Genomic DNA, 23,742 nt, shown 5'->3' with positions numbered 1-23,742 from the left:
TAACTACTGAGAGATGTTTTTTAAATCCCAAAAGAAGTGATGGGGGAAAAAAATAAAATGCACTTTCACTTTTCTATGAAACGCTGATGATTCTTTAATAAAGATTAACCATCAATTTTATAATAACAGACATGCTATTAATATATTTTAAACGAGTAGTAGTTAAGTGATAGAGACAAACATACGAGTACATTTTTGGCTTGGGTCAAATTTGAAATTTGAACTATGAAAGGTAATTTAAAAAGTTGAATCTATAGTCTTGCGCTTGTCCTATTTTTACCATCTCATTAGGAACCCCAACTTGTGAGTGAGCCACAAAGTCATCGTAATTTATGCACAAATAGATGTACAGTATGTCTCATAAATGTGATTCAGCTCACGGGGGGGAATCAAAGGCAGGACAGCGACTGTGACGTCACCGCCCTCCTCTCATTCGTCTTCCTCCGCGTGCTTTACTCCCCAGGCGCTTGGCGGCCGCGGCTGGCTGAGCTGTGCTCCTGTCCCGACGAGCGTTTGTGAGTGGACCGCAAACCTTGAAATGGATTACGAGACCAAAGTTTTCCCTCACAGCGGCGGATACGGTCGTTACAACCGAATGGCGGTGGCGTTCAGTTGGTTCCCCAGCTTCGCCGTCATGTTCAACCTGCTCAGCGACGTTTTTTACACCGCCATCCCGGACGCGTACCACTGCAAACCGGACCCACGGCTCCTTCCCGCCGCCTTCCTCCTCACTAACTTATCCAAGTCGGCTTACCTGAATCTGACCGTCCCTTGGGTTAACGGCAGCGGCCTGAGTCACTGCGAGCTCTACAAGTACCCGCCGAACTCGTCGGACCTGTCCCAAAGTGTTCCCCGTGAGAAGGTGAGCTGCACCCAAGGCTGGGAGTACGTTCGCGTGTCGGGGCTCCAGAGCAACTTCGTGACTGAGGTAAGAAAAACTGTAACGTCTTCAGTACCACGCCAGTCACTTGCAAACCTTTTTTGTTGTCAATGGAAAAGCGTTTGAGCAGTTAAAGGATATTCTTGATGAGATCCATCTTATAAGGATCGCCCATTTACTAGCAAGCCTGTTCGTCCGAACTAGTAAAACAATTAAGCACACTCGGTCACACGGTCTTACTAGTAACGGTTTTTTCCCCCTCTTCTACTAGTGCCACCTTCGAAATACTAACACATCCCTGACGTTTGTATTTTTGGGGGGGGTGTTTTTATAGGTTGTGCTGGACTCAACTTCGCATTGCAAACCCCCCCCGTTTTCCTAAGATGGAACCCAGGGGTGTGTAGATGCAATGAAAACAGAAGAGGCCCCAGACTCAAACCCTGTGGAACACGTATTATTTTTTGCTCAACATGGCATGAAGGGATTGATGTAGCTTGATCCTGCAGGCAATGATGGCCAAGCGGGGTGTATCATCATGAATCATGAGTCAGGTTTGTGACCTCTGCTGAACCCCCGGGGTCTGATCGAACCTAGGTTAAGAACCAATGTCTTAGTATGAAATGTTAGACGAGACTTGATAAAGCTATACTATTCAAACAATAACAGTAGTCAGCAACAGTAGGTATGAGAAAATATCACCCACATTTGTTCCAAAACATTTGGGTTATAATAAAATTATTCTCAAACTTGACAATGTACTGCACACTAGAGTAAATACAAAATAAAGCTGCAACGTCTTTATCCGATTTCAATGCAAAATACTCCCACACGGACATATTCTGCGCCTACTTTGTCGAGCTCCTTCACAAGCATGTTGTGATTGAGTGGGCTCTGCATGATAGATACAGACGCTTGCTGGATAGAAGAGCAGTAGCGGAGTCTGGAATAGACAGCTTCTATATGAGTGTTCATTGTGATTTTGAATGTAGACCGATATACAGTACTGTTTATTGGCTGATATCAGATCAAATCGGATCGGGACACCCATGTTTTTTTTTTTACATTTTCAAGAACCACCGGATATTTTCTCTTCAGTAATGCATCAATTGTACCAAATGGAAGAATTGACTCTCCAGTCTCCTCCCACCTGGGGGTTAAAACTTTTTGATTGACTATTTCTGTTATTTTATGATCCGCATGAGGAAAAAAAAAAAAAAAGTACTTTGCACAAAATGGAACCATTTCTCACAGTGGACTCACAAACTGTGCTGATCTCTTATTTAAAAAAAAAAAAGAAGAAGAAAAAAAGGGACATCGATGTCATCTATTTGTTGTGCAGTGTTTGCCCTCACAAAGTCGTACAATTAAATGTTACTACTGAGGCAAAATGTTGCACTAGTCAACCAGTGCACAGTTACTTGTATGCTAAAGTTGTCCTACTAGTTTGCAGAAATGTCATACAGTAGTGGGGAAAAAATGACGAACGAGAAAACTAGTGTGCTGAAATTATCTTAAAATAAAAAGCGTAGTTAAAGTTACATAGACCTTAATGTTAAAGTGGATATGTCTCGCGTAGCTGTCCATGTTCCTCCAACATGGAGTTTGCTGTTTGGCAGATGATCTTGTAAGTTCTTTCAATATTTGCTCCAACTTTTTGCTGATGTTCGCTAATTTAAATGAGCAAACATGTTAGGTAGGTTCAACACACCCCTGGCAATAATGAGGATAAACGGTACAGAACATGGATGCACCGACGTTATATCATTGTTCTCAACTGTAGTCGTCACTGGACCTGCATTTTTTCCCCCCTTTTTTTGCTTAGTCACATTTACCCACTTTTAAGTTCTTTAGACTAATAAAGAAACCCTATTGATCCAAAATAGCTTTTGAAATTGAAAACATATTTTTAAAAATGATTATCGAGAGCCTTTCCGAGCTGCTTAATAAGAAACTAAAGACGAATATGACAACGAAAAATGAAAAATCACATCAGGCATTCCAGGAGCCAGTACAAATTGGCAAGTACAGGAGTAATTTCATTGATCAAAATTTCTACTGTTAGTCAAGAGTTTTGCTGTAGCATTGTGTTTACTAACTGCAAGTTTGTACTTTGTACTACAACATGCTTAGACCAGAAAGCAACGCAATCAAATAGTCACGGCAAGAAGTAACAACTATGGTCACTGGGTCACACATGGATAGAATCACAATTTCATGATTATCGGGTTGAATCTGACCTGCCTCAACAATTGAGACACACCTCTTAATCAATAACTTAATCAATCAAGGGTTAGACTGTACAATCACCACCGTATCATTAATTTATCGAGACATTCTGTACAGTTGTATACTTTGAAGTAAGAAAGTAAGAAAACCATAGACATGCTTAGATGACTTTTACATGGATGAACTTTGTTAGAAAAGATTATGATCTCACAACAGTTTCAAATGGACAAACATTTCCACAGACAAAACGCCTAAAATCGAGTACAAAGATTTCCCAGAAGAGAGATGCGATTACAGCTGCAATGTGAGAGAAATGTTTGTTTGGGTCTGCTTATCTCTTGCAATAAGCTGGCCTAGTGTGTGATGGCGCCTTCTTGTGTAACATGCAAATAAAGATCCATCCCAATCTGCAAATATTAAGCTGTCCCAGACCTGATGGAGAGTGGAGAGAAAAAAAGGTGGGATCTGTCATTGTAAATGAGGTTTGGAGTCACACGACACGTATAATAGTTAAGCAATGTAAAATGTGGACAAGCGAGTTCGCGACTGATGCTGGCATCTGTCGTCAGAAGTCACTTAAGCTAAGCCTTTGTAGTCTCTTCACCAGCTGAGCTTCATTATGCGCAGACAGTCTCCTAGTGGCTAGCGTGGTTAATGCTGCAATTATTTTTTCGCCAAAATATTGGTCAAATCCCAAATTGTGTTCAGGGTTAGGATGTCTGGCTTGATTTTGTGGCAATTTTTTAAGAGTGAAAGGACTAACGTGAGGAGGAGGAAGTCTCACGCTGACATGCTCTGAACACATGAAATGCATTTGCGATGAGTCGACATGCAGCGGTCACAAGCTGAAATTCTGGAGCATTTTCAACCGCTTCATCTAATTTTAAAATGGATTATGGATCAACAACCTTGCTCCAGAATAATGTGGACTAGTCCCTGATTGTTTGATGCCTGAAAACTGACAAACAGATGATCTGTGAAGCTCATAAAGGTAGTCGGGGAGCTTATGGCGTGTGGACTGGTGTGTGTCTCCGAATTACAACATTATGAACGATTCAATTGGTAGGTTAAAGGATGAGCGGGGGAAAAATTCTTGGCAGGCTCATTTTTGAACACCACTTTGTGGTAATGTGATAATACGGTCAGCAGTCATCTTGATTGAATTAGCGTCGACATGATCTACATTCCCGCCAGTTGCCGCACAGAGATCAGTGATTGGGATTTTACAGGGAGCCTGTTTTAGCTTGTGATGGTGCTAAAGTATAATGCTACATGCTGTTGGCACATTATTCAATATTCGTGTTACTTAAATTCTCTCATTTCATTTTATATTAATTCTGCTTTTTCGCCGCAAAATGTGTTTAATCACTGTTCTCACTTTCATAAATAGCAACATTATTCTGTCCCGGTCCACTCTGTTAGCTTCTGTATTTTGTGTCGCAGTGGAACCTTGTCTGCAGTGACTACTGGAAAATTCCCCTTCAACACATCTGCTTCATGACGGGATGGATTTTGGGATACATCTTTATCGGCTCGTTGTGCGACTGGTAAATAAGCAAAATATGACACCTGTCCTTGTTTTGTGTCCATTTGACTGAAGTCTCATGTCAGTGTGATTTTGTGTGTTTATCAGGCTCGGCCGTCGACGAGGTTTTCTCCTGTCCGTCAGTCTATCCAGTGTGTTTGGCATGGCCGTGTGTTTATCCAATAGTGCTGTGGTGTTTCTACTGCTTCGTCTCTCTCAGGGCGTCATGCTCGCTGGGGTCTATTTGTCCTCTTACATAGCAAGTAAGTTCTGTGCTCACGCAAGGTACTTTTTACAGTTTTCTCTTATAGTTTGCTTCAAATTCAGAAACTACACTAATACTATGTTTACTTCATGTAGCTATTTTTCATTGTCCTTCATAGAATACTTTGCTTTATGTTTCAACGCATGTTATTTGATAAAGCTCCATATAAAGATAAACATATAATGTATTAGGTCTATGATGAATCACATTAGTTTCTTACGATCTCCAATTGAATACATTATTAACTCCAAACGACTCCAAACCTCTGCATTACAATATAGCAGTTTGCAATCAATATTTATCAATACAAAAACTTTAAATAAAATTCATCGTACTCACCAGAGATGCTGATGCAGGACAGCCTATTGATGTGCTTTGGCCGAGTCTCATATAGTCGAGTTTTTCTTGTAAAGTGCACCTTGAAAATTACTTTTTAAACATGTACATGAACATCATCCTCCCCTTGTTAATTAATATTTGTGCATTTTAAGCTTAAATAATCCGTGGAATGAATATAACTGAACCAATCAGATGACGGAAAAATCTAAAATCTGACTGGTTAAAAAAGAAACGGCCGATTCAAAAGATATTTACTGAATACAGTATATTTAATTTATACACTTTTACATTATTTTTTTTGTCTATATTTCATCTGCTTGCACCACATGAAAGATATCGTTTTTCATGATTGCGTTCCATGTGTATGAGATGTGGAATTTCATGGAGATTTTTGTAATATTTCCTGTCAGCTTTCCGTTCATGGAATTCCATCAATATGCCGAGATGTCTCCTCCAGGCAGACCTAGTACTTTTATACAAACTGTACCAAATGTTTTAGTCCATCAACCTGCCCTACATGGAAATATGATATTAGTATATCGGAGACTTGGCAGAGGCATGGCAGAGTTTCAACTTTTTTGTAATATCCACACCCATGTCTGTTTTTGACATACTGTTCAAACACACACACTCGCCATTCTTTCCAACAAGGTCATGGCTAGCTCGAGTCCAGACTTTTTAAGTTGGGGAAATATCTGAGTGATGTCCTGCGGATGTCGATCCTCCACGGAGATGTGAAAACAATAGCAGGGCCGCCATTAATGGCAGAAAGTAAGCAGGAAGGGAGATTCTCGTTCCCTTTTCAGGATGAGGTAGGTGGAACAAGAATTCCATCTCTGGGAAAATGAGGTTAAGGGTGAGATGTTGCACACAAGTTAACATTGATGGGAAAAGTTTTATCTTCCAGTTGCCTAATCTAGTTTATTGAGCATTTTGTTTGTTAGGGGAGGATGTGTATTGGTATTGAATAAGCTAAAAGCCAATAGGTGCAAACTACGTGATGAAGTGTACATTTTGCTTTCTTCCATCACTATTTATTCACAATTAATTCCAGGTTTGACTTTTCTGAGTCTTTTTGTCTTTCTGTTTCTTTAATAACAACTTTTGTTTCCCTCAGGGTTGGAGCTGTGCGACCCTCCCCGCCGTCTGATGGTCGCCATGGTGGGCAGCTTCTTCGGCATCTTTGCAGAGCTGCTGTTGCCAGGCGTTGCTGTTCTGTGTCGCGATTGGCCTGTTTTGCAGGCCGTTACCACCTTACCTCTGCTCCTGCTCATTTGCTATTGGTGGTGAGTCATACAGGGTCAAGCCATGATTAGGAGGGCATGGAAACCCGATTTAGGAAGCAGTATTGGGACGCGTTTGTTTTTATGTCTTGTTCAGCTGCGCGTTATTGTTTCCTGAGTCTCCTCGTTGGCTGCTGGCCACAGCTCAGATCCCCGAGGTGAAGAAAAGCCTCCAGGAATTCTCCTTCAGGAATGGCACGTGTTTACCAGACGAACTCTTCCCTGGCGAAATCTTGCTGGCAGGTGACTTGCTTGTGCACTCGCAGCCATGTCAGGCAACTGCAAAATGCTTGTGTGAGCATATGAAACTAAGAGGCCCATGACTGGGTACTCACTGCAACAAGATTTTTGGTGCTGCTCTTATATTGGCTCTCGTTACACTATTCCAGTGGCCGTAGAATGCAGTTGTTTTGCATTGTTTTTGTCTCCGTGTGTAGAAATTGATTCGGTATTCGATGAAGATTGCCAGCCACGATATTATTCTATTTTGGAGCTGCGGCGAACTCGTGTTATCTGGAAGAACTGCCTCATCCTCAGCTTCACGCTGTAAGTTTTTGTTAAAGAACAAGCCACATGAAAGCAAGTTCAGGTTTTCTGCAGGTCCTTAAAAAGCACTAAAATTAATTAAATGGAATTTGCTTAAAAAAATAAAATAAATTAAATTAAGGCCTTGAATGGCATTGAAAGGCATTAACCTTTTTAAAGCATCTCGGCATTGTATTTAAATACAGTTGATGTATACAATTTCTCTGAATTAGAAAAAAAATGTACTGTTCCTGGCACCAACGTCCAACATGAAACACTAATGCCATCTAGTGGCAGAGAATTACTTCAACACAAATATATCACTCAACGTTTCACACTCTTTAACTGTTAGTGTATCTCTAATTTCAAATAACTTTGTGAATTACTTACTGTAAAGTTACTGAATCAATGAACTGAAAGCGTGAATTAACTGGAAATCATGTGATGAATTTTACTATTAAAAATTGTAATCGACTAACAGCCCTAATGTATAAAACAGTATTTGCATAATGTAGATGTGGGCATTAAATTTGTTTAATTAAAATGGCATTAAAAGTGCTCAATTAGATTTGCTGATACCGCCAGAAAACCTGAAGTTGTGTTTTTAGCTGTGAATCTCGTGCTTTCTTTACGAGTTTCCCGGTTGACTGTTATTCTCTCCCATCTCTGTAGCTTGATCGGAACAGGCATCCAGTACTGCTTCACCAAAAACCTGCACATGTCTTCCACCAACTTCTACTTCAGCTACTTTGTCAGAATTACCACAGGAACACTGGCCTGCATCTTCATCTGCTCCACCGCCAATCATTTCGGTCGGCGTGGTATGCTTCTGCTCTCCGCCATCGTCACTGGACTGTCGTCACTGCTTCTGCTGGCGCTCACTCAGTGTACGTCCATTTTTATTACATCTGCCAAGGATCTTGAGCTTTTACTTGCCTGATTTTATCTGTTTGGCTGATTATTATTTTTTTTTTACCCCTTTGCTATACTTGCTTTTTATCTCTTTCACGAGAATACAGTGCTGATAATATGACATTCACATAACGGATGTTGGTGATTTATGTGTCGTGTAATCTTGATTGTTGTTATCTTGTCAGACCTGCAAGGAGGCCTGGTGCTGGTGCTTTCGATTGTGGGTCTGCTCTTTTCTCAAGCGCTTGCCATGCTCAGCATCTTCTTTGCCTCTGAGGTGTTGCCTACCGTCGTGCGGTAAGTCTCCCTCAGACTGGATTCCATAATAGAGCATGCTATATTGTCTAAAGCAGGGGTCAGCAACCTTTCCTGTCAAAAGAGCCATTTTAGGCCAAATAACCAAAAACCTGTGTGGAGTCGCAAAACATTTGAAGATTGTGATGAAGGAAAGTGTTCGTCTAATGTACTGAGGACCCAAAAGCTAATTAAAGCTGCACCACAACACAAAAATATGACAGCAGCATATAACATTTTTTTCTTCATCTTGTTAATTTTTCCACATTTAATATTTTTGTCTGCCTCCTTTCTGCATTTTTTTTTAAATTTACTGTATATATTTTAGGGCCATTTTTTGTCTTTTTTTCTGCCTTATTTGTTATCAATTTTCTGACATTTTTTGGCAAATTTGAGGCATATTTTGGGCATTTTATAGTGACTATTTGAACATTTTCTTTTCTGCCTTTTTTTTTTTCAATTCTCTGACATTTTTGGAAATTTCATGGACATTTTATGTTATCTGCTTTTCCTCTTTCTTTTTGGACATTTTATGGTCACTTTTTTGACATTTAGTGTTTTATCTTTTTTTTTTTTTGTTTCTTTGTTTTTTTTGTTACTTTTTTTATCCATCTTTTATTGTTCTTTTTCGGATACAACCGAATAATTTGGACATTTTTTTGAATATTTTCTTATTATTATTATTATTATTATTATCATTCTTCTTCTTCTTATTATTATTATTATTATTATTATTATTATTTAATCATGAATTAATTTAAGGAATATTTTATCTAAAACAAAATAAATAGTAGGACTGCTCATTTATGAAGAAAATATTAATCCTGATTGTTTTGGTAAGAATTGAAATCTCAATTAGGACGGTCATTTATTTTTTTGGTACAAAACAAAAAAAATGTTTAAACGTAAAAATTAAGACAAATGAAATTCTTAAACACTATAATTATGCAAGTTCCTTTTGGATGAAAGAAAATTTATTAAAATAGTTATTTAAAATTTTAAAAAAGGTTCAAATGTACACATTTAAACAACTAAAACAACTAAAAATTAGTAAAATTATTATTATTATTTTTTTTACGATTATGCTGATTTTGTAATTGTGGAGTGTAATAATTGAAATTGTAATTGAATTTTGATTAATTGTACAGCCCTAATAAATAGGTAAAAAAATAAAAATATCCGCAGTGCGCTACAGAAGAGGACTAAAGAGCCACGTCTCTAGAGCTGCAGGTGGCAGACCCCTGGTCTAACGCCTGCTGCGGCTCAGTTTGTTTCGTCCCCCCTATGATGTGATGATATTGCAACTTTTCTACTTGTTTGATATCAGAGGCGGGTGCCTCGGCCTGGTGCTGGCCGCAGGCTGCGTCGGCATGGCCGCCTCTTCCCTGATGGAGCTTCAGAACAACGGCGGCTACTTCCTCCACCACGTGATCTTCGCCAGTTTTGCCGTCCTGTCCGTGCTGTGCATCATGCTGCTGCCCGAGAGCAAGCGCAAGCCCCTGCCCGACTCGCTGAAGGACGGCGAGAGCCAGCGCCGGCCGCCGCTCTTCTCGTCTCCGGTGGACAGGGTCAGCCTGCCCTTGCTGTGCCCCCGGCCCCAGCTGTCAGAGTACAACCCTGACAACTACTCGCGCCTGGTTAGTGCCACCAGGAAGATGTTGAACAAAGACAGTTTGCCTTACCGGATCGCAGCACCGGCTCACCGCCTGCTGGCTGATAGGGAGGGCGAACCGCTGAGGGAAGCGTCATAACATGGAGTGGTCTTCAACAGTGAAATGTACTCTTGAGTTGGATAGAACACTTGAAGCCGTCTCTGTGCCTGCTCATTATTATATGCGAGCAAATCATTTCTGTAAAAATAACAGCTTTGTTTTCTGAACAAAAAAAATCAATTTGACCTGTTTGTATTTGCATGACCGCTTTGTGTGACAAGGCCATAGACATGTGAAGATTTGTGTGTCAGCAATGGTTCGTTTGTGTGCGCTTTTTAGCTGGGAAGCACACTTAACTGTGTGAGTGCTGCCGATCATGTGAGCTGCAGCACTTTGTCCATTTGTGAGCGACTCATGCACTTTTCATTAAGTCTGACAGTGTGACTCAGCAGTGTCGCCGTGGCAGCCTAGCTCTAGTGTCCCAAAAGCCCCTCAAGTTGAGCCAGTTGAGGATTTGTAATGAGGCTCAAATAGTTTTGGAAGACGGGCCCAGTTCATGTGGTTTGTCTGGTATTTGTGTGTTGTGTTTGTGGAACACACTAGAGGGCGCCAAATTCACACTGTTGAAGAAAGTCAGACGTTCTGCGTTTGTTTAATGTTCCTGAGCATGTTTGACTCTTGTAAAAGGCACACGTCCGGGATGTAACTGCCCTTTTGTTGATTCCTTCCTGATTGGATGCCGTTAGAATTAAAAGCCTGTTTATATTTACTATTGGGGCCACTACTTGCTGTGGCACAATATTAGGCTTGTGTCTTGATAATACCTCATAAGCCTTCAGTCTCATATTGGAGCAGTCTGGACGAAAAGTGCTTCCAACCTTTTAATACAATGTCATTTTCTGTCATTGGTTGTCGTGTGTTGAAAAATGCCATTGTCTTTTCACACTACATTTCGTATAAGCCTTATTTCACAGCTGCCATGAAAGCTTTCTATAGTTGTGACTGGCCTTGTAAGAATGTACCAAAAGCAAAGTTTTTATATTTTATTAATAGTGAAGTTGCCCGAAGAATGTTTGTGAGTTGTGCAGTTCTCTCCACTGGGTGGTGCTCACGTCTTGGAAATAGTACATCTCTCACCAGACACCCGATGAGACGTTTATTTCCAGGAGTATTTTGTTTGTATGTTGGATTACTTTCGAGACCATCTCATGGGAAACGAATAAACCAAGTATGCTGAAGCAGAACAGAGTCTATATTTATCACAAACACTGTTTTAAAAGCTACTAAGCATGTTGATGAATAAGAGAGCCCCTACGAAGTGCTTCGTGAGATGAGATTCTGAAAAGCCAGCGTTAAAAGAAGAGCTGTGATGCTGAGTGAGGGAAAAGCGCCACAGTTGGGGTAACCATCATCCGTCCTACACGGGTTCTTCACTTCCTCCAACGGGATGGGAACGTCGTCTGGGCTCTGCTTGCTCAGGCTGTCCCGGACCTGATGATGATAAAAAGCATTGTCTCCACGACGTATACATACAAACATCAAGGTGTGTTCAGCACAGTTTCCTCATTAAGATCACTGATAACCGAGCTGATTTTGGGCGAGAGGTGACAGTTAAAGGCCACAACTGGACAAACACGATCGATTGACATCTGTGGGAAAATTATACTTCCATATTCAAGTTCAGTTACTTAAGCATGTCTTTGGAATGGGTTTAGAAGCCAGAGTTAGCACAAAAAAAAAAAAAAAGTATGGGGAGCTGAGATGCAAATCCCGGAGGGGCAATTTGTTACGTAACAAGTCAAAATTGGCGGTTTAGTGAAAATGTAACCTGGCAATAGCCAGATAGATATAATGTAATATTGCGCTTCACTCAAGTGAATTCTCCGGAGTTTGTGAACTCACAAATAACACGAGAATTCATCTTGCGAGAGCAAGATTAGTGAAAATGACCGTCTTTGTTCACTGAAACGCATTGGACTTTGGAATTGTTGTATTGCTTTGTGATGATTATTTTGATTTCAAAATGTGCTGAAATGTCGTTTGACTACTATCACAATCTGCCTGGTTTGTATGCTAAGTGAAAGGCAATACAATAAGTTTGTTTTCACCGTGTAAGGAAGCGTATGCGTTGGGGAAATATCAGAAATGCCCGGATTTTCGGAATTTTCGCCAGGGAATGAATGGTGTCACTTCATAATTTGCATAATCGCCAATCGTGTGCATGTAGTCGAACGCTGTAAGAGAGGAATAATGTTAATGGTCGAGGCAAAACGTGAGTTAAAAAAATAAAATAAAAAATAACACCAAATTGTGACTTGTGCGGTTTCAGCCCGATGCCAGCCAACTATGCCTGGTGGTGGGCATTTGGCAAATGTGCCTCACTTGATGTTTTATTTTATTTTTATTTTTTATTTTTTGCCTTTTTTTTATGACTATATTATGCCAAAGACACCTATTGCCGCTTGGATATTATTGTTGGGGCAACTGGTGTTACACAAGCATTTTACAGGCCAAGTGGTGCTTCCTATGACTTGATAAGACTTTACGACACCACCATCCACGAATGAAGCGCATGATGCTGCATTTTTATGTTGGATGTTTTGCATGGGGCAGCACAGTGGAGTAGTCATTAGAAGTCACATGTTTGAATCTTTGCATGTTAATTGGCCATATGATGTGAGAACGTGTGTGCGTGGTTGTTTATGAGCCCTGTGCGTGGCTGGCAACCAATCCAGTGTGTACTGTTGAATTGAGTAGATTGAGTGGGTCAGATGAAACGCCATATCATGTAAAATGCCTCTTCCGTAAAGTAAGCTGGGACAGGCTCCAACACAGTCGCAGCCCCATTGAGGACAAGCGCTATAGAAGATGACTGCTGTGCTCGGTACTTGAAGAAATTTCAAAACAGATGCATGTGTCTTGCGTTTGTGTGCATCTGCGGCTCACCTCCTCCGCTCGTTTGAGTACACGAAGCAAATTGTTCCCCAGAGCAGCCTTGACCTCCTGATCAGACCATCCTCTTCTTAACAGCTCAGCTACCAGACTCGGCACCTTGGACACGTCCTCCAGACCCTCAGGAACTCTGGCACAAGTTTAGGTTGAAATCATCACGTTGTGTTGACGTTTGAGGTGACGTGTTGGGGAATTACCTTTCAACGCCATCATAGTCACCACCGAAACCGATAATTTCAGCTCCTGCCACTTTCCTTATGTGGTCAAAATGATCTAAGGTGAAAACAGTACATTTGATCACAAGTTGTTAAGAATAACCACTCATTAGTGAAAATCATCTCCCAAAGTTTTATAGTTGCGTGACAGTTAAGTTACCGGCAACATTGGCGAGGGTGGCAGTGTGGGAGCACGTCACGTAGTCGTTGTAGAAGTTGACCATTACAATTCCTCCAGTTTCTTTCTGGACAGACACAAAAGATGTCCCATGGCCAGAGGTGGGTAGAGTAGCCAAAAATTGTACTCAAGTAAGAAGCGTTACTTCAAAATAATATTACTCAAGTAAAATTAAAAAGTAGTCATTAAAAAATTTACTCAAGTAGAAGTAAAAAAGTATTCGCTGAAAAGAATACTCAAGTATTGAGTAACTGCTTGAACAATGTCTGATTTATTTCTTAAAAACAATTACAAAAACAGTTACTCAAGTACATGTAACGGAGTAAATGTAACCGTTACTACCCATCTCTGCCCATGGCAACATTTAATTACGTAAAAACTGTAGAATAATACGGAAGCGTATTGCATTCACTTGAAAAAAAAAAAAAAACTATTTTCCTGACAAATTTTTTTGGGGAGTGTTGTTTTTTTTGAGTAATTATTTTTCTGTTTTACTGATATTTTTTTTTCTGTCATTAAAAAAAAAAAAATACCGAAAAACGGAAAAAAAAAAAAAAGACTCAAAAAAATGGGGAAAAAATTATTCCAAAAAACAGGGGGAAAAAAAAAAATCCAAAAAACAGAGCACCAACTTCTGTTTTTCAGAGTAATTTGTTTTGGACCTCTGAACTCCAAATGACTTGTTGCAGACTACTGACCTGTATATATGACTGGATAGCCGATAGCCCATACACGCCAGTGCAAGTCGTTGAAGTAGGCTTGCGTGTGAGGGTGTGAATGAGTGATTACAAAAACAAAACAAAAAAAAAGTCGTTGAAGTCACAAGGCGGCCATCTTGTTACTCCCACCTTGCGAGCAGACTACTCTATAAACTATACGCTATACATACAGATGAGACATATACAGCTCATAGGCAGTTAGTATAAGGTTGCGGCGGGGTGGGGTTGGGGGGTTTTGTGCCGGGGTCGTCACTATTGTTTTTTTTTACCAAGGGAAAAAAAATGGAACAAAAACACCCACCCTGCCTCTGGCTTTATACTAACTGTCTACGAGCTGCATATGTCTCATCTGTACGTATACTGTATAGTTTATACAGTAGTCTGCTTGCAAGGTGGGAGGAACAAGATGGCCGCCCTGTGACTTCAAAGGCTTGCGCTGCTCTGAAAAACAGAAGTTGGTGCTCTGTTTTTTGGAATTTTTTTTTCTTCTGTTTTTTGGAATATTTTTTTTTCTGTTTTCCTGAATAATATTCTCCCCCCTGTTTTTCTGAGTATTTTTTTCTGTTTTTTCTGAATAATTATCCCCTTGTTTTTTGGAATATATATATATATATATATATATATATATATATATATATATATATATATATATATATGACAGAAAAAAAATCAGTGCAACAGAAAAAAAATATTCAGAAAAACAGAGGAAAAAAACCCTCAAAAAAACAATGCTCCCCCCAAAAAATAGTCAGAAAAACAGTGAAGTGAATGCAATAGGGGGGATATTATAGTAGGAATAGTAGGAATAATATGCTACAATAGGTACTGTTTTGTTTGAATAGATTTTTGTCTTCTAAGGACGAACAATTAGTCTACACTCAACACAGCTACTGCTTTGGGCATTTTTTTTTTTTTTAACCAGATTTTGGTGTCTATGAAATGTTTGTCCTTATTTCGAAGAGAATGTTTTCTATTGCTGTAAGGTGTAGCCCATGATACTGTCCTACACTCACCACTCTCTGAAGGACTTCATCGGGAACGTTTCTCTTATGTGGGCAGACGGAGTAGGCGGAGGAGTGGCTGAAGATGACGGGCGCCTTGGACATGTCCAGCGCCTGCTGCATCACTCGTAGGGTCACGTGAGACAGGTCGATCAGCATCCCCAGACGGTTCATTTCGACAATCACTTGCTGGAGTGGAAGTAAGATGATTTCATTTTTTAATGTCCAACAAATGGATGGATGAATTCACATGCTTTCTTAAGATGAAACCAAGGGGCAGAATATACAATAAAAGCAGCAGGGGCGCCAAAATTGATCCCTGTGGAACACCATGCAAGTATTGCAACAGGTGCATTTATTTATTTATTTATTTATTTATTTATTTATTTATTTATTTATTTATTTATTAAATTATTTTTTTATTTTTACAGACAAATTGTGCGCTAACCTTCCAGAATTCCAACTAATATTAAAGCACCCCAAAAATTGGATAATTTTTGGCTCAACTAAAATGTACCTGAGTCCCCAATGAACCAAATGTCCCATCGTACCGCTTAATTAATTAATTTTATGATAATAACTCTTTGACCATGTTGACTGACCTTGCCAAAAGGAGACAGGCCATCGTGTTGAGATGGCTCTGATCCAGTATCCACAAGCCAGTTATCGGCCCTGGTGAAAAAAAAAGTATAAATAAATTACAAAAACAATTTAATAAGATAAGGTACAACAATATGACAAAAGGTCACATTTGCCATTTCAAACACTGCCATTCAAAATGACAATACATCAGCTAATTGGCCAATAATATATGTGCTTGTTTTTTTTGGGTTTTTTTTAAACAACAACAATGGAAGAGGAAGAGAGAGTGGGGATGGGGGGGGGGGGGGAAGAGTGATCGGTGGGGTAGAGCTGGGAGAGGACTTCATGGCCAAAGAAAACAACAACTTTCAAATGAAATCAGATCAACCTTAGTTGATCATGTCATCAATCATGGGCTGACAATGCAAGAGGCTGCCTAGTTTTTGTTGCCTCTCTTTTCTTACATTTTCTTACATCTTTTTCTTTACATTTTCTTTACTGTTTCATGTGCATATATTTGTTCACTCCAACGTAAACATATCTGGCGTGCACTGACTTGGTGGGAAAAAAAAAGAAGTACATTTAAATTGTTAAAAAGGTTCAACAGCAAAAGTTTGATTTTGGTAAAGCTGTATTTAGTTTTGATTGCAGTGCTTCATTTTGCAGGATATGTGAGGGATTTTTCCATTCGGGTGTGTTGTTTTGTGAATTGTGTTAAGTATTTTGTTATAACGAGCCGAGATTGCCAAAAAAAAAAAAAAAAAAAAACAGTAACTAAGAGATTAGCACCAACAGGCTCTTCCAGTTCATTTGATATCTCTGAGACACCCCTGCAGGAATCTCCCTTACTCTCCTCAGCACAACATGCGCCAGCTGTGAATTCACTTCATATGAAGAATGTTTTTACAGTGATAAACACATTGTGTGTGGGCGTGTGCATGCGTGTGTGTGTGTGAGGGTGTGCGCGCCTTTGTCTTTGCTACATTGTGTGGCCCATACACACGTGTTTTTCCAGGTTTTGTCATGACTGGGTCATGCTAGGGTTAAGTTTGGGTCATGCAAGGGCATGACAGGGTTATGTTTGGGTCATGCAAGGGTTATGTTTAGGTCATGACCGTGTGGTCAAGTGTCTGTTTTGAACTGATCTAACCTGCATCTAGTTTCAACTGGTAAGACGCTATGTGATGTCAGAAGCTATGTGATGTCAAGAATATTTAATCTCTTCATCTGGTCAACAGCCAATCAGATAATTCCATGTCAGTCCTGTTACCCACATGTCTAGCCACAACCAATCAGATCGATTCGCTGTCTACATAAGCCTGTCTGAGAAGTGTGTGTTTTGTGTGGATTATTACTTCTGTTCCTCTGTGCAACTCTCGTTGTTTGTCGTTTAGTCAAGTTTTTTTTTCACACCTCTCGATGTAAATAAATAGTTAAAATCCTAATTGTGTCTGCGTTTTTGGGATCCAACCTCAGAATATAACAGGTTTAACGACCTTTGTGGGGACCGACTTGAAATTGTGGGGACATTTTGGTGTTCCCCACAAGTGCAGACCTCTTTTTGAAGGTTTTAGAGTTTAGGTTTGAATTTGGTTGTGGTTGAGGTTAGGGTAAGGAATGGGGGTAGGCAATCATTTTTGATGGTTGAGGTTAGGTAAAGGCATTACGTCAATGAGAAGTCCCCACGATGATACAAAGACAAATATGTGTATGTGGGGGTGTGAGTGTGTCCTACCAGGGTATATTGCAGGAATGTGTGAGTGTAAGGTAGCGGACCCCCAAGTGGTAGAAAGTGCGCAGTGTGCCCAAACTGCTGTCAATGGAGTGGCCCCCCTCCACACCAATCAGACTGGCCGTCTTATTTTGTTTGAATGCCTCCATGATGTCTGCACAAAGCACAAATACAGTCTACCACTTTGCATTTCAACTGTCACTTAAACTTAAAATAAAAAAAATAAAAAAATTAATAAATAAAAAAAAAAAAAAAAAAAATCAAACTTGACCTTTGCTGCTGGTGGCAAACATGAACGTGTTTGGGTATTTCTGACACATCCTGTGAACGACATCGATCTGCTCCAGTGTTTGTCGCACGGCGTCTTTGTACTGAGACTCACATGGCACGAAGGCAGACCAGAACTGAAAGAGACACAAATGCGAACCACTCAAGACATTCATTCAATGTATTAGACTGACTGTTGAACATCTGTTTTAACGTGGAGGGGCGGGCGCGGGGCTTGAGGCGGGGCTTTGACCAGGAGAATGCCTTCCAGCTTTTCCGGAGAGGAGAGAGGAGAGCGCCCCCTCTGTCAGCTAAAGGCAATACCTGAATTCCCTGTGGCATATCGGCACAGACTCGTGGATACAAAAGTAGACCTACTAGACCAGGAACTCCTACACCACCTGTAAGTGTGTTTTTTTCTACATATAACCTTGTGGCGTCAGTGTTAATGTTTCTGTAGTAAACCACTTAGCATGCTAGCTAAATATGTATAATATATGCCACAGGGAATTCAGGTATTGCCTTTAGCCGACAGAGGCTGCGCTCTCCTCTCTCCTCTCCGGAAAAGCTGGAAGACGTTTTCCTGGTCAAAGCCCCGCCCCAAACCCCGTGCCCGCCCCTCCACGTTAAAACACTGCCAATAAGTTGAAACTGAAAAAAAAAAAAGAGAAGTGAAACTGAAACCCAGCGAGTTGAAACTGAAAAACCGTGAAACTCGGAAAAAAAGAAAACGTAAAAAAATCTGCAGATTGGCATTGAAAAAGACTGGTTAAAGGAAAAAGTGTTTTTTCAATGTTATGTATGTTATGTATTTTATTTTTCAATACAACCTTTTACAATGTCAATTCTTGTTTTACAATGCTAATACTTGTTTCAATGCCAATGCAGCTTTTTCCACAATGACAATTTTTTTTTCCCCAATACCAAATCTTATTGTCAGTGTTGTGGCTCAATATAAATCGGTCATCCGCTTAGCAGTGATAACAAATACGATGCTTTCTAAAGATGGAATCCGTCAGCAGCAGATACAATGAAAACAGCAGGGGCCCCAAAATTGACCCCTGTGGAACACCACACGAGATTACTGTGACATCAAAATAAGAAACTGTTGAAATTTTCTTGGTACCCAAATATTTGTTAAGCCATGTTATCTTTGCATCACAGCTTTTGAAGTAGATTCATCCAGCAAAAAAAAAAAAAAAAAAAAGAATCTTAAGCTCCATGCAATATGCTGTACCTGCGCTCCAAGCCGGCCCGTCTTTATTTTTGGTATATTGGTGTGTGTCGTTTCCAGAGTGTTTAGATCCACTTTGTTGAGCTGGTTGTTGAATTGCTCGCGCAGTTGCCAAGGCAAGTCATTGTGGCTGCAAAATAAGAGTGAGGAAGAAAACATGGAGCGTATACATGATTCATGACTGCAAAAATTCTTTCTTGAAGAGCGTCTTAACTTTTAGACGTCTCGTTGACCACAAGATGTAATAGACCACGTAAAAAAAAAAGAAAAAAAGTTTGCATTCACCCGTCGATGAGCGGCGTCTCAGACATCAGCTTCAGCGCTCTGCTCATGAACGAATCCTCGCCTGACGATAAGGACCAACACATGGCACATAAAAGCAAAGACACCGTTAACGACATTTCGCAACGTTTTTTCCAACTTGAGTTCCCTGCTACGTCAAGTCCACTATTCCTCTCAAGAAGCTGTTTGCTCCTTCTTTAACAGTTTTGCCTGTATTTTTGAAGTTTCAAGCATGAGATGAGTGCGAAGCTCCTCCTCTGGCATGTTTCTCATCACAGCATTTTTTTTGGTCATAAAGTGCATAGCAACAAAACCCTCAGGCCAACTCGACAGCCGTAAAACAATAGATGTTAGTTAATGTTACAAGAGAAGCTGTCGTCATAAACAAACTTCACAAGAAAAGCTCCTGATTGAGTTCAACCGCCTCCAACCACATGAATGTTCTCATGGTTTTCATGTCGGCTTTTTGGGGGGCTAACGACGCTTAGTAGGGACATCCCATTGACAAAATGCATTTCTGAGCCCCTTACCGTCACAAGTGATTTCCTAACCCCAACCTAAACTCTAAAACCAAGTCTTGACCCTCAAAAAGAGGTCTGCACTTGCAGAGTGCACCAAAATGTCTCCACAAGTTGGTCCCCACAATGTTCGTTAAACTGGGAATATGGGCCCCATAATATCTCAAAAACATAACAACACACACACACACGTTTCTGCACATGTGACCTTTTAAAGACTCACATGACACCTGAATGGATGAATGACTTGCGGTGATCATAGTTGAAAATGAATTCTATCTTTGAATATGCTTGGATTTTAATTGATTGTTGCAAAATCGGCTTGACAAAAACTGTTCACTGTGTTGTGTTGTTTATGCTATGGTGTTTTTTTTTTTTTTTTTTTTTTTTTTTTAAATCACTTCCCTAAATTCTCGTGATTTACATGAATAACAGTTTTCTTGACCATCAACAAATCAGTTATATTATCTTTTGTCATAATGGGATTTTAGATTTTATCCTTTTAAGGTCACAGCAATCAGTAGTTGAATGGCATTTTTTTTTTTTTTTTTTTTTGCAGCCAGCATGGGATGGTATGTTGCGTAACATGATAAATGTTGTACCATGGAAAGGCAAGATTCTTTTTATACCATGGCAGGAAATGGGCGCATAAAAGTCTGCAAATTTGCCAGAGGTCAAACTGACTGACACTGCCGTCTAACTCAATTATTCCAGGACAAAATATCACTCTGCCACTTCAGGGAAGTCACTTTCATACTTGTGCTGCTTTCAGGAGTTCTGTTACGTTCATTTTTACTACATGTAAACATTTCTAAATTATTTTTTGCGATGATTCCAAATATCTCCACATTTCTTTCATAATTTTTCCTCGACAACAACAACAACAATAATAATGCAAGACAATGATATAATGGGTAAAATATTAATATATTTACTAGTAATATTTATTAATTAAGGGCCAGATTCAGCATCAGGTGGAATTTTATTTTTATTTTTAAATATCATAGCAATAAATTTCAATGCATAGTCAAATCTGTATTGCGCAAGCTTTTATTGCTCAAACAAACAAACAAACAAACAAAAAATGCAATCTGAAAAACCTGATGTGCTCGGGGACAAAAAAAAAAAGTTAACCATTTTTATTTTTTTATTTTTTATTGACACCAAAAATCCATTTAGGGACATATAAAGCCATCTCTGATTAAAATTTGCTGTAGACCAATTTAACTCATTCACTGCCATTGACGGAAAAAGACGTCAAATGATACATTTTTGCTGGGCTGGCAGTGAATGTGTTAATCAGGAGTCAAGGGGAATGTGTCAAGTGGACTTAACGTAATAAAACAGACAAAAGTCAAGTCATGGTCAGCTCTTAAACTATAAGAGTGAAGATGTAACTTGTATGGTGTTTGTGTCTTTTTTTTTTCATTCTTGTACATAATTCCACTAACTTTTTTTATTAGCTGAAATATTTTAAGAGAAGATTTGGTCAATTTGAATTCGATTAATATGTTACTGTTATTCAAAATGCTTCCAAACTTGTATGCTTTGTTATAGTTCCGTGTGCGTCTTTTCACTTCCTGTTTAGTGTGAAGCCTTGCGAGACTCTCGCACTCAGTCAGCCACAGAGGCAGAAGGAGACAAACGTTCATTAGAAAACATCAGGAAGAAGATAACGATTGACCAAGCCTCACTAAAATCATTTCCAGAGGTCAGAAATGTCCAGGTTGGACGTGGCAGAAACGTTTGGTGGAATAACTTTTCCTGGACACCTGCACACGCAGGAGTCATTGCAACTTGCTCTCAAATTCCCTTTTCAAGACACGGACATCCTCATTGTCTCCTATCCTAAGTCGGGTAAGGAAACACGAGCACTCACATGTTTGTTTTTGTTCTCTTCTGTTTGTTGAACAAAAGTCGGAAGCAAAGAATTGTCCCAAAATCTCTTGGGATTTTTTAAAATTATTATATATTTTTTTTTGTCCAGGTACCACATGGATGCAACAAATAGTAACACTGATCACCGCCCAAGGTGACCCGCACGTGTCCCAAACGGTCCCAAACTGGGCTCGTGCTCCCTGGCTGGAGCACCATTACAGCGCAGCGCTTCTCGACGCCTTAAGCCAACCTCGAATTATCACCACTCATCTTCCTCATCGCATGCTGGCCGCGGCCCTCCGAGGCTCCAAAGCTAAGGTCGAACCTGTTGGCAGCACCCTTTTTTTTTTTTTACCGGTTTGAAACAGGCGAAACACAATCTGCATTGTGATTGTGTTCCTCCTCACAGGTGATTTATGTGAGCAGAAACCCAAAAGACGTCCTGGTGTCTTTTTACCATTTCCACAAAATGGCCAATTTTCTGCCTGATTCTGGTTCCTTTCAGGAGTTTTTCAACACTTTTCTGGAGGGCACAGGTACATGAACAATAACTATGTCTTTGCTGTTTACAGTGTGACAAACTCTGCTTTCAATAATTAAAGTCATATATTCTGATCTGCTGCAGTGCATTTTGGCTCCTGGTTTGACCATGTGAAAGGATGGACGAGCCAGTTAGGAGCGATGACTAATCTGCTTCATGTGACCTATGAAGAGCTGTCAATGGTAATTGCAAAAGGATGTCAAATTCACATAAAGTTTGGATAGGAAATCAATGTATAGTCCCATGTTCTGCTCCTTTCCTTTCTTGTAGGACTTGAAAGGCTCAATTGTGAAGGTGAGCTCGTTCCTCCAGCGCCCCCTGGTGGAGGATGAGGTGAACAGCTGTGTGACACACTGCAGCTTCAGCAGCATGAAAGACAACCAGGTGATCAACTGCAGCCTCGTTCCTCCCGAGATCATGGACCACAGCAAGGGCGCCTTCATGAGGAGAGGTGGGGCGTGACATGTGACGTGAGAGTTCAGCGTGTGTGTGCGACACAGGAAGTGATATGCCTGCAATATCTACTGTCAGGCATTGCAATTAAATGTTCTTCCATTAGATGGCAGAAGGGAGATAATTAACCTGTGTACAGTGTAATAGACACCTCCCTTAAAAATATGTGTAATTGCCTCTAGATGTCATAGGATAGAACCAAAGCACTATTTATGAAAAATTGCACATCCGGGAAGAAAGTGTGTGGTCCTATGTGGCTCCCCAGTAGCACTGATGAAAAATGATGCCCCCCTCCAGTATTTGAGACTTTATAATAAATGCCCGATTAGCATGTGGCTCTCCTCTCTTGTAGGCAAAGTTGGTGACTGGAGAAACATGTTGACGGAGGAGCAGAACGAACGTTTCGAGAGTGTCCTGGCGGAAAAGCTGCAGGCTTGCTCTCTGGAGTTTGTTTGGGAGCTCGACATTAAACAGCACTGAGACACAAAGAGCTCGTATGTGCCTGTGCCGTGACATGACCTGAAATGCAACTGATTTCTGCAGCAATGTATATCACACATACGCAACAAAACATGGCACCCCTTTTATTTATTTCTTTTTAGTAATCATCAACCCATCTCTCCTCCTCCCCAATTTATTTCTGTCTCTTTTTTTTTTTTTTTTTTTTTTAAATATTAATCAAGAGGCCACTCAAAGTCTGGTCACCACAAATTGATGTTATCTGTCACACCTAATATTTGTAATATTTGAGCTTTGACTCTTGTCAATAATTCATTTCCTTTTACAAAGTCATTTCTTTGAATTCCCTGATTGTTTCAAGTGAAATTCAAAATAATCAAGCTGACTTTATTACTTTCATTTGAACCTGTAGGTTCTTGGAGAGGAAGGGCAGAGTTGGGATTTGAACCCATAATTAATCTAACATCAAAACTGTGAGGCAGATGTGCTAACCACTAACTCCCCATATATACACAAGTGTTGAAATGGAAACATTTCCTCCTTTTAATAGGGTGGAGTAGTTAAACTTTACAGGACCTTCGGCTTGTTTTGTGAATAGGAACCATGTTCAAAATGTAAGTTTGAGTTATTTACTTCTCGCTACATAATTCTGCTTTCAACAGCAGAGCGAAAGTGTCAGCATGGAGCGCCCTGCAGGAGTGACGGAGCCACGAAAGTCCACTTGGAGACTGCTGGAAAGTAATGGCTTTGACAGGGATATTCATATTTCAGAGGCCACGGAGGCGAACCTCCTGCACCCTGATGCAGAGCTGCTAAAAGAGGACTTCTTT

General features: G+C 40.1%; 3 protein-coding genes across 5 annotated transcripts; 2 read left to right on the top strand and 1 right to left on the bottom strand.

The window, feature by feature from the left end:
* Nucleotides 1-405: 405 nt before the first annotated feature.
* On the top strand, nt 406-11,145 carry slc22a31 (solute carrier family 22 member 31). Its single transcript, XM_077519454.1, has 9 exons — nt 406-928; nt 4,550-4,653; nt 4,740-4,894; nt 6,353-6,521; nt 6,616-6,761; nt 6,956-7,064; nt 7,716-7,930; nt 8,141-8,252; nt 9,577-11,145. Exons 1-9 carry the CDS (start codon nt 539-541, stop codon nt 9,998-10,000), a joined length of 1,824 nt encoding a protein of 607 aa, XP_077375580.1. The 5' UTR covers nt 406-538; the 3' UTR covers nt 10,001-11,145.
* On the bottom strand, nt 10,932-19,209 carry dpep1 (dipeptidase 1). Its single transcript, XM_077519455.1, has 10 exons — nt 19,067-19,209; nt 18,785-18,911; nt 17,552-17,684; nt 17,284-17,434; nt 15,569-15,638; nt 14,979-15,155; nt 13,229-13,313; nt 13,051-13,126; nt 12,848-12,983; nt 10,932-11,392 (listed from the first exon to the last, which is right to left on the bottom strand). The coding sequence occupies exons 1-10, from the start codon at nt 19,180-19,182 to the stop codon at nt 11,213-11,215; spliced, it is 1,251 nt and encodes a 416-aa protein (XP_077375581.1). The 5' UTR covers nt 19,183-19,209; the 3' UTR covers nt 10,932-11,212.
* sult5a1 (sulfotransferase family 5A, member 1) lies at nt 11,296-23,041 on the top strand. Of its 3 annotated transcripts, none has more exons than XM_077519456.1 (8): nt 11,296-11,444; nt 15,025-15,166; nt 21,170-21,438; nt 21,569-21,777; nt 21,869-21,995; nt 22,085-22,182; nt 22,271-22,451; nt 22,806-23,041. In XM_077519456.1, the coding sequence occupies exons 3-8, from the start codon at nt 21,300-21,302 to the stop codon at nt 22,931-22,933; spliced, it is 882 nt and encodes a 293-aa protein (XP_077375582.1). In that variant the 5' UTR covers nt 11,296-11,444; nt 15,025-15,166; nt 21,170-21,299; the 3' UTR covers nt 22,934-23,041. The 3 variants fall into 3 exon arrangements, with proteins under 3 accessions (XP_077375582.1, XP_077375583.1, XP_077375584.1); XM_077519457.1 differs by lacking the exon at nt 11,296-11,444 and adding an exon at nt 12,989-13,131; XM_077519458.1 differs by lacking the exons at nt 11,296-11,444; nt 15,025-15,166 and adding an exon at nt 17,917-17,950 and having other exon boundaries at nt 21,291-21,438.
* The last annotated feature ends 701 nt before the right edge of the window (nt 23,042-23,742 follow it).

The sequence above is a fragment of the Festucalex cinctus genome, chromosome 4 (assembly GCF_051991245.1).
Source record: "Festucalex cinctus isolate MCC-2025b chromosome 4, RoL_Fcin_1.0, whole genome shotgun sequence".
In the NCBI taxonomy this organism is placed as follows: Eukaryota; Metazoa; Chordata; class Actinopteri; order Syngnathiformes; family Syngnathidae; genus Festucalex; species Festucalex cinctus.
Note: the sequence above shows the minus strand (reverse complement) of the source record. Positions and strands in the feature narration are given on the sequence as shown.